The 11,647-nt window shown below is 33.9% G+C and overlaps 1 protein-coding gene across 1 annotated transcript; it reads left to right on the top strand.

Annotated features, from left to right (window-relative positions):
• Positions 1-5,024: 5,024 nt before the first annotated feature.
• Positions 5,025-10,749, top strand: LOC111034779 (probable cytochrome P450 6a14). Its single transcript, XM_022316140.1, has 4 exons — positions 5,025-6,353; positions 9,096-9,320; positions 9,572-9,823; positions 9,951-10,749. Exons 1-4 carry the CDS (start codon positions 5,450-5,452, stop codon positions 10,124-10,126), a joined length of 1,557 nt encoding a protein of 518 aa, XP_022171832.1. The 5' UTR covers positions 5,025-5,449; the 3' UTR covers positions 10,127-10,749.
• Positions 10,750-11,647: the final 898 nt, after the last annotated feature.

Raw genomic sequence — 11,647 nt, 5'->3', positions numbered from 1 at the left:
CACACACACACACACACACACACACACACACACACACACACACACCCGCACACCCGCACTCACACACTCACACACTCGCGATATTATTATATTGTACTGCACACGTGTGCGCGTGTGTATTATCCCTCTAAATAAATTAGCCGACGCGATCAATGAGCAAACAATCTGCGTACGCGGTCATGATTCTTCGGTGCGACGGATATCGACGCATGTATCGGGTGCGCAGCCGATTTATTTGTATTTTATGTGCATGTAACCGTACTGTGTGTGTAACGTACCTCCGAGAGTCCGATAGTACCTACACATTCACCGCATTCGGTTCATGCTGTTAGACTCCTACCTCATAATGTGCATTGCGATATTGTTATTATCGTTATTGTTATGTTTTTTATGCGATCGGGTTTTTACGACGACCCGTCGGCAGGATCGAGTGCTAGGAGAGCCGACGAACGACGGTCGAGATAGGTACCTACTACCTACGACCCGCCGCCGCGACTATTCGACATAATTTTCTTTTTTTTTTTTATATTTCATATTATGCGGTCAAATGCACCCCCCAATTACACGAATACAATGCACAAGTTTAGATTTATACTCGGGCGCCACTGGGAAGTAACCCGTGTCCCGACCAAATCTTGGGCTTTTTGAGGAACCATACACATATAATGTGCGCTGTTTAGTCTTAAATAGCGACAGAGCTGACTAAATGTTTTGCGCCAGCCTTTTCTCAATAAACAAAAAACACACACCGAGTCTGCTAAATTGTAGAGTAATCATAATATAATAATAATTTTACTATGTTTAGTAATAAGTACTACGACGAGTGATGGGCAAATAATTACCTATATATAATTGTATAAGTATTAGATAGGTGCCTATATCAAGTTGATACACCAAGCATGCTCGGCACCTTTTTTCTTCAAGAACTTTTAAATATACTTAAAAACGATATTTTTACATTTTTATATTTTATTTACTACTTAAGGAGTGTACCTATGTATTTAAGTCCTTTGCTCCGGTGGAGATACGAATATCCATTTTTAAAACGAAATACCCTCTTTTCTACTTAACATTATTTGGTTTATAATTTTCTGAACATTTTGACTTGTCAAAATCAAAATTCGTTAGAAGTTTTTGATTTATTTAATTTGAATACTAAAGATAATGTGTCCCTGATAATGGACATGTAAGATGATGTGTTATGAATATCGGAACCTTTGAATAATTATTGATCTATCAACATTAACAATATGTAAAAATCGAATAATAAATCCTAGATCCAATATTACATTCATTTTATATTGCTGTGAAACCATTTTTGAGGAACATTTTCCATATAGTACAAATGTTTTAATAATTGAAAAGCTATTAGTTCGAGTTTTAAATAAGGTATACCTAAACATTTAAAAAATAAAACATATATTAAATAATTCACAGTAAAAATTAGTTTATCTTTATATAATACTGAATGGTTACATGTGTTAATATAAGTCTAGGTACCTATACCTACCTATATTTAGGTATATACATATATCTTACCTACGCAATAGTGATGTACTTATAAGTGTATTGTTGTCAGAACTCAGGAAACATTATAGTAACTTATGTCACTTATGACATAAGTCTTATGTTATCAAAACATCATTAATCAAGTTTACGTACGATCCACTCGTGGGTGATCGATGCATCAAAACAATATAATGCGTTCAAGGAGTACAAGATCGAATAATTAAAATATTCCTTCAAATAAACATTCTACATCAAGGACCTATCGGTAAGCTTCTTTAGTCATTTACACTATGCAAATGTACCACAACATTTCCGTCTAAATGTCCGTCCGTCCTAACAGACACAGACTCCAAGGGGGTCGTCCTCACGACCTTGTTAATTGGCTTATTCGACTTAAATTATTTTTGTTAATACAATTTTTTTTAGTTGAATAATTGTTTTATGTAACTGTAACATAATTGTACAATGTAAAATATATTATTGTAGGTACTCTGTTAAATTTAAAACCTAGTAATCTTACACAATAACAGTATAGCCAATAATATCTGATAAACAATTTAAAAAAAATGCAAATTCTTTTATGAATTTTAGATGATTTAATGTCGAGAAAACGTTTAAAAAAATAACCTTAAAGTATAGCTGGTAGTAGTCTATTATACTAAGTGTAAAAATGTTGTAATAATAAAAAATGTGTGACCGATTAGTATACCTATATAAATAAAGATGGACATAAAGTTACTTGTACTCATTGTTCCTACTCTTACAAATTACCATAACCCATACTTGTATTGTGCCATGTAAAATAATAAAAATACTTAAGAAAATGCCACACTCGCATGTGTTGTATCCATCTAACGAACGTTATCATCATAACATATCAAATGTTTGAATATTTATTGTGACACTGTCATCTTTAATTTTAGAGTGAATTCACATAATACCAATTCAGAAGTAAGAATATTATTTAGTCAATGGCATTGGTTTTCGCTTATATTTTAATTTTCCGAGTGTTCCGACTATCTTAATAAACTGCAGATGTAACTATTACTTCTGAAAACCTACTTGAATTAATTCGGCATAAATATAAATAAAAGAAGACTTTCCACTTTTTTTAAATTCAACTCATAAACCTTTCAAAATAATATTTTCCAAAAGGTTTAATATGGAGCATATTAAAACGTTGATAGATATACCTACTCACGTAGTATTAAATTAAAAAGCGGGAAAGTTATGTCGCTCTTCTGTATATTAGGTGTCTAAAAGATCGCTGTAATGGATGGTATTAAATTTGACATCAATGATATTATATCATTGTATACGAAAAACGATCCTGATCGGAGACCGCGGCATGTCAGGCTTTGATATTGTATATTTTTATTACATAGTATTAATAGAGTAGCCATTAAGTTGAATTAATTTAATTCATAATATAATTTATATATACTTCTGTAAAATCGGACTGTTTTGGAACCGAATTACAACAAAATAACTAAAATTGTTATTTTTCGAGTTTCATATAACTTTAAACTTATAATAACTGTAAAAAAGCTGTGTTGATGTTTATTTTTAAATATTTTGGTTACAGAATTGACTACTTACATAGAACCTCGTTTTAAATGTTCAATCTTTAGTTATAAAAGTTGGACTTTTAATGCATTTTTAACTACAAAATCATTTTACAATTTTTACAATTTTGTCAAAATTTAACCTTTTAATGATTATAAAACAAACACTTAAATATATATTTTCAACTGCTATTTTAACAATATATCAAGAGTCTTGAGTTAAATGTTCATGTCTTTTAACCCAACCAATAGAATTTTATTAACATTTATGGAAAAAAAAATTGAAAATATCCGTCAACAGCTAAAAATGAATTAAAATATTTTGTACATTGTATCAAGTTTGTGAATTGATGAAATAAACATTTGGTGATAATTTAAAGGATCTACGGTTATTCGTTTTTGAATAATAACAAAATAAGAAAATCGCTACATGAGAAATCGAGTAAATATCCAATGTTGTTAAAATGTCAATTTCAAACGCTCATAAGAATTTAATTTGACTTTCTGGTTGAAATTATTTTTCGATAAAGGCAAATATATAAGAACATTTGTATTACATTTTTAAATCTTAGATATAAATAGAAATTTTTTATCAATTTCTAACTCAAAGTTATTTGCTAATTTTCGTGATTTTTACGAATTTTGTCAAAATTATAAATTCAAACTTTCATAAAAATGTAATGTGGATTTACGCTCAATTTACTTTTTAATTTCAGTAACAGCAACTTGCGAGGAACCTTGTATTATACATTTTAAAATTATTTGACCAAGTGAAAATTTTTTTATGGACATAACTCATAAGTCTAAAAAAAAATTAATAATACTCGAAAATTTCATATGCCTATAAATAGCTGAACACGAGTAAAAATATTTTGAAAATTGCATGGTGTAGGTATAGCAAAATAATGCTAACACAAACATTCAGTGAAAATATCATGCATCATCTATGGTCATTTTTTTTTAGAGCTACACTAAAACCAAAATTGATTTTTTCGAAAACTGGTTTTGAGTAAAAATTCCCGGTTTTCCTTTTGTTTGTTTTTCCTGTCGCTTTTGAACACTTTTGGGAACTGTGAGTTTTGACCTCCTGAGCGCCCCAACTACAGATTTACTTTTCTATAAGAAAAGTTGTTGAAGAAAACGAAGCACTCTTACTGCCCCCGACCGTGATGACAGACACAAAAATAAAAAAACCTACATCATTGTAAAATCAACATACTCGTCGCTTCGCTCAGAATCTAAAATACATTGAAGCCGATTTCAAGTAAATTCGTCGAGTCACGGCGAATTCGAAATTATGTTTACAGTTGCAGCGTAGTGTCGATACTTCACACAAATATACAACATAAAAAATATCATATTCGTGTAGTTCGTATTATTATTGACGTGCGTGCGTTTGCACATAATATTCTCAGCTATTTATTTTCTACACAGGCAACAGCCACTAATGATCACTTACTACGCACACATATTTACACAATTCGCGTGCGTACATCACTACATCAGCAATGTAGGTGCAAATTATTTTTGTTGTTATTGACATAGCCCAATAATTATACACAAACAATAATATTACGCTATATATATATATATATATATATATTGCGAAAACGATCGTTGTAACATATCGCGTGATATCGCAGGCCTAAATCTAACCTATTGTTCGTTGGCACAAGACAAAATGACGACAAAGGTCAGCTATAAAAACGCGATATGAAAAGTTTCGGTCTCGTTGTCCGGAGTGCGAACGTGTTTTGGTAGAATATGCAGTACACGCGTCATGGTTGTCATGCGCAGTTCACCTATTTCGTCGAGTAGGTGCATGCACGAGGATGCACCTACGCTCGCGAGACCGCTCCAAAACGCGACCGGCAAATTTAATTGTACATTAATAACTCTAAATTATTCTTCGGTGGCCAAGGCCGCCGCGCAGGCGTACTGCCATGTCGGAAGTCATTATCTCTTCTCCGTCGCAGCCGAGTCGCATCGAGTCGACTCGTATGATTAAGTGTAATTTGTTATTCATTATAGTACCGTCCCGAGGTCGCGAGCCGTTCGGTCGCCGGCAGCAACAATAGTGGTAATACGCAATAATATTCTGATAAATACACAGTCATCGCCGCAACACAACTACGATAACAACGTTGGTATACCGGTATTGTGGCCGCACCCACGCGAAAAAGAGATCGGCGTGGTGCTTCAGCACGGTGGGTTGTCGCGAAGTGGCCGCAGTGCGTCGCGTCTCTGCCGGTCTACTCTCAGTTCGTCTATAGCACTGTACAGCGCAGCCGGTTCTAGTAGATTCGCCGACCACCAGAACACACCAATCAAAAAATTCCTGTTCCAAACTGCCGTTGGAAAGTACTGCTCGCGCGATGTCCGCGGTGCAGCTGCTCCTCGACTCGGTGGCCGGCTGGTGGACGGTCGCGGCGCTGGCGTTGTTGGTGGCCACGGCGTACCGCTTCTCGACGTCCACGTTCGGTTATTGGCGCGACCGAGGCGTCCCGTACGTGCGGCCGACGGTGCCGCTGTTCGGCAACATCGGCGGGCTGGCCCTGGGCATCGAACACCAGGCGCGCATGTTCAGCCGGATCTACGACGAGTTCCGCGGTCACCGGTACTGCGGGCTCTACCAGATGCGCACGCCGCACCTGATGGTGTGCGACCCGGCGCTGGTGAACCGCGTGCTGATCGGCGACTTTGCGCACTTCACCGACCACGGCATGTACACGGCCCGGCCGGACGAGAACCCGCTGGCCAACGGGCTGTTCAACATGAACGGCGCCCAGTGGAAGATCATGCGGCAAAAGCTGAGCCCCGTGTTCACCTCGGGCAAGCTGCGGCACATGCGCGGCCAGGTGGAAGAGTGCAGCCAGCAGCTGATGCGCAACGTGGCCGCGGACATGCCGGCCGGCGGCGGCCAGATGGAGATCCGCGACGTGCTCGGCAAGTACTCGACCGACGTCATCGGCACGTGCGCGTTCGGACTGCACCTGAACGCCATCAACGACGAGCGGTCCGCGTTCCGCAAGCACGGCAAGGCCGTGTTCACGCCGTCGATCCGCGTGCTGCTCAAAGAACTGGCCTGGATGGTGACGCCGGCGCTACGACGCGTGCTTCGCATCAGCGACATCCCGCCAGACGCCGCCCAGTTCTTCACCTCCGCGTTCACCGACACGATGAAGCACCGGCAGGAACACGGCATCGTCAGGGACGACGTCATGCAGTCACTGATCCAGGCCAGGACCGACCTGGTCGTCAACAAGACCGAACCTTCAGGTATGATGAGTTGACGATAATATTGCGTATAGTAAATTTATATAGTAAGTATACTTTGCAACTATGTGGGTGACACGTCTAAGTGTCACGGTAAATATAGCTAGACGTATAATATTAAAAAAATAATAAATATTAAAAATTTAAAAATATTCCAAATCCATAATATTTCGGGACAAAATAATATTCCGCGTAAATATTAATGATAAACTATCATAAAAGTTGTGATAAGAGTACTGCAATAACCGTTCACACTTCGGCTTAATTGATTGTGTTATTCGTTATGTTATTGTTAAAGGTATCGTGTGTGTGGTGTGCTAACTGTTTTTACTTAATTTTCTTTACTAACAAGTTTTAAATATTTTGAAATTCAAAAATTATAGAATTTCTCCACAGCCAACAATGAAATTGATTACCAACATTTATTAAGTAATTACTCGATATTCACCGAAAGAGTAATATAAATAGTAATATATTGCATAGTAGGCACGTAGATTAAAGATGATACATATATTTTTATAAACTTTAATGTATTAAATTATAATCGAATTTAAATTATTTATACCTGTAATTTGTTTTAATAATATTTATATATATATATATTATATATATATGTATTGTTTTATAATTTTAAATCATTTTTTTGAAAATGTTCAAATAGTTAAATGATAATATAATATTGTACCTATACAGTATACATGTATTTTTACATAGACTATTTGTAATAAGCAACTAATTTAGATAGTTAAAATATTATTCAGCTCACCCTACGACGGTTAGATTTCGACGTCCCACCACGATCATAAGTATAATATGTGCCGATACCCGACATTATACTTTTCGCATTATTATTATGAATATAATATGCTTTGTCATGGAATTATCAATTTTGATGAGATATTTTGTATTAGAATATTTTTCCGGGTATAATTTGGTTTTGTGGCCAGAATATTTTGTCATAAAAAAGTAGCTATATATTACGCGCAACAATATCGGTTGTCGCGGAATGTCAACACATCCGTGACAGTTTTAAAGAATAACACTTGGGCAGTGGCGAGCCTAAAAATTTTCAACTGAGGCGGATGTTATAAATAATATAAATAATAATATATTTAAATGCATTGTGTTGGTAATATCAATAAGACACAAATAAGGAACTAATGGGACCTCAGGGCACGTCACTTCACTTGGGTGCGACCGATGGCGTATTAGCATAGGCGTGTACTGTCTGCAGCGTACGCTGAAGACACGTAGAGACTAAAATCTGTTTATGAGATTTATATTTTAAGTAATAAAAGTAGTATTCCAGTAATACTGAGTACTTATAAATATGTATATATTATTATCATTAGGGCTGAGGACTTATAGAGCTCAAAAACTTTAAAAGACGCATATACAATAATTATGCTTTAAAAAAAACAAATAATATGTACAAAATATTCTCTAAAAAAATGTAGTATCTAAAATATGGTAAGTACCTTGAATATGATGTTTATACCAAAAATAATATTTTAGCTAATTGATAAAAACTTCAAAAATAAATTGCACGGTAATCAAACAACATTACCTGCTACTCTTATGCGATAAATGATGACGGGAAACTTCAGTTAACTTCATACACTCGTCACGATGTTATTGGCCGCATAGTGAATTACCAAACCAATAATATTATACATAAGTACTTATATTATGACATTACATTTAGTATCAATACTTTATAATATTTTATATGGGTATGCTTTTATAACTGTCTAATATTGTAATTTATTTGTCTATAATGTCATAATACACTTAATTATGCGTTTATATGCGATAACAACAAAATATGCCTAATAGCACGTTTAATATAACCTTTGTGTTAAGAACCACATGTGTACATCACTCACATTTTTTGTAACCTTTCCAAACAAAATGTATGGAAAAACTAGAAGTCTTCATCCCTAACTATCATTTACTATGAAATATAATATTAAGGTTACAACGAATCAAATATTGTGTGCCAATATTATGACAACTTTTCGGGGAAATATTTTAAAGTAAACACAACAGTGTATTTCGCATACATTGGGATAATTTTATGATCTAAAAGTTAACGGGAAATCCATACACGTATCCCATATCCATATAGTCGTACCTGCACCTATATTTGAGACATAATGCCGATTTATCTGCCCACATTGAATTGTTCAAACAATTTGTTTCATCTATTCAAGTATGTAATATTACGTATTCCATATTTAACTGGCTGAACTTATCTTATGAGGTAATTTTTCAAAAAACATTTTATTTTTAATATAAAACCTATCTGTATAATAATTGAAAACTCCAAGTCTTAGTGTAAGTAATTATTTTTGAACAATATTGAATTCTTTTTCGTTTAAAATAAGCATACCGCGCGTGAATTCTACCATTTTTCATCAACAAATTCAATTTAACCGTTAAAATAACAAATCTGAAAATAAAAAATGGTCCACCGACTAGATAAGCTAAAATTCTTTACAAAAGTTAACGAAAAATATCATAAATCAATGCATATTACACTCTTCACTTATTAATATCCAACTTGTATGCGCTCGTAAAACATTATAATATTGTATTATATTAATATATAACAAATGAAAAAAGCTTTAGAGGTATACAATGTAATATGTATACATACTTAATTATTCAATTTATTATCATCAATTAATTTTTATTATTGAATAGCATAGATTTTGGTATTAAATTTTTTTTATGTATATTTAGTTGAATTCTTAGAAACGGATATCGTGGCAAATGCATTTATACTATTCGCTGCTGGTTTTGAAACAGTGTCTACGGCGATGAGTTTTTGTTTGTACGAACTTGCACTGAAAAAACCAATACATGACAAAGTGCGAGAAGAAATGAATACGACGAAGAATAAATACAACGATGAGATTGACAATGATTTTCTAAAGGATTTACATTATTTGGAAATGGTATTAGCCGGTCAGTATCTATGGATGGTCTTAATAAATAAAATTGTATCATTGAGAAATTTAAAAAACATATAAATCAGTCAAATTAAGCCAAATTAATTTAATTTGTCATAGAATACGAAATACGAAAAAGAGTGTATGACAATGATTGTGCTAATTTAAATATTGATTTATTACATTAAAGTCAAATATTTAATTTATAAAACTTAAGTGTAATATTGACGGGAGGTTTTTAAAATGTAAATACCAATTATATTTCAGAAACCTTAAGGAAGTATCCACCACTTATAACACTATTTAGGGAAGCTACGCAGGATTACCAAGTACCCGATGACACTTTCGTTATTGAAAAGGGTACAAAAGTTCTTATTCCTACGTACGCTATTCATCACGACTACAGATATTATCCAGACCCCGAGACGTTCGACCCCGAACGGTTTTCACCAGAGGAAAAAGCTAAAAGACCAAATGGAACTTATATGCCGTTTGGTGATGGACCTCGCTTATGTATAGGTATGGTGCAATCGAACGATAATGAACAGTAAACTTTGTTGGCCTCATGTTTTACTCAATGGGGCCAAGTTGTTTTTTTGTAATAAATAATATTCATGTAACTAAATGTGTGTCGTCCAAACTTTAGGGAAACGATTCGCTGAAATGGAAATGAAATTGGCGTTAACCGAACTTTTGACCAAATATGAAGTGGAACCATGTGAAAAAACAGACATCCCAATGAGATTAAGTTCAAGATCATTAATTATTATGCCAGAAAATGGTATTTGGTTAAAATTTAAACCAATACAAGCCACCAAATAAGCATTGAACTTGTCAATTCAAAATATTTAGTACATATTATACGACTTATTGAGCCCTGCAGCTTTTAGATAAGAAAATATAGTTATGGGCCTCAAAATATGATATTTATTTATGCAGCACATAAAACAAAATTATCTTATTTTAGAATATTCACAGTGAAAAATACATGGCCACTTCATGTCCTCAAAATCCCTTTTGATTATTTAAGTCTAAAATAAATGACTGCATATTATGAAATTTGAATGCAAGAACTTACAACGAATAATATTATTTCACTTTCCTGTTAATTACTATCCAGCTCATTGTAAAAGTGTGTGTACCCAATTTAAATAGTTAAATTAAAAATACTTAAGTTCGGATATTCGGGTGGGTACTTATATGTATACGATAATTGATATATTTCTATTTTGTATTTCTATTATAACAAGTTTAAAAATCAAATTAATTATATTCTGTTCCTTGGCGTTTGCTGCAATCAGTCACACTACCGTCCACTGCTACTATTATAGTTCTTGGATGGGTGATCAACAGGGTTGTTAGTGCCAAAAACCTTACCATACATAAACAAGAATTTTCAACAACCGTTCCAACACTACCGTGTAACTCCTTGCGATAGTTAACAGTACCCAATGGCCTATACGGTGGCGGGATAATTAATAAAAAAAAACAAAAAAATGTTATATTAATGTTAAAAATGTACGAGTATTTCACTCATATCATTTTTTTCTTCGTTATAAATAATAATTTTGTTCTCTTAAATAATACCCATGTAAGATAATAAATTATTAACGACTGTCATATTATTTTTATATTAACCAATTGAATAATAAGTAATTGTATTCTTGAAAATTGCCGTTGAGCGTATACATAAATAAATGATAATAATAAAAAAAAATTTAATTTTAAAATGTATAAATAAATTAATGATTAAAAACTGTTTTATTAAACTGTATGCAATGCCTAATCACTAATTGTATTCAATTCGATCATTAGTTCGAATTAATAATTAGTCTCTGTACTGGCTGAATCATGGAGGTTATCGTTGCACTCGATTCATAGGTACCTATATACTCGTAAGTATCTTACAGATTAGTTGAAATTTATATTTGAATTAAGTATATCTGCAGTATCTGCACTGACAGCTCTCGCGATACATATAACGGTCCCCCAGAACCGGGGTTCTAATGATTATAGTGAAAAAAGAAGACAACGGTACACCCCAACACTGTATGGTATAAAATAAAAGGCAAAAGTATAAATAAAACATAATACGACATACATAGTGCATACCTATATATGTGCACGTGAGCATATTGTTTATATTCTTTGATACTTTATAATATATGCAACATTTTTATCAATTTATGAAATTTTATGAAATTTCCTACTCGTTATTGGTATTCTGATCAGATTGGGTCTAAACACGCGTATAGCAGTCTCCTGCTCGACCCGATGCTGATGGTATGATTTTGGTCGCCGAGTAAACTTACTCACACATCTACACACATTGCACGCGTGTTT

The sequence above is a fragment of the Myzus persicae genome, unplaced genomic scaffold (assembly GCF_001856785.1).
Source record: "Myzus persicae strain clone G006 unplaced genomic scaffold, MPER_G0061.0, whole genome shotgun sequence".
Lineage (NCBI taxonomy): Eukaryota > Metazoa > Arthropoda > Insecta > Hemiptera > Aphididae > Myzus > Myzus persicae.
This window is presented reverse-complemented; position numbering and strand designations above follow the sequence as displayed.

Coding starts and splice junctions, on each gene's coding strand:
- LOC111034779 (XM_022316140.1), top strand. CDS start 5,450: ATGTCCGCGGTGCAGCTGCTCCTCGACTCGGTGGCCGGCTGGTGGACG. Junction 9,321..9,571: donor TTTGGAAATGGTATTAGCCG/GTCAGTATCTAT, acceptor ATTATATTTCAG/AAACCTTAAGGAAGTATCCA. Junction 9,824..9,950: donor TGGACCTCGCTTATGTATAG/GTATGGTGCAAT, acceptor TCCAAACTTTAG/GGAAACGATTCGCTGAAATG.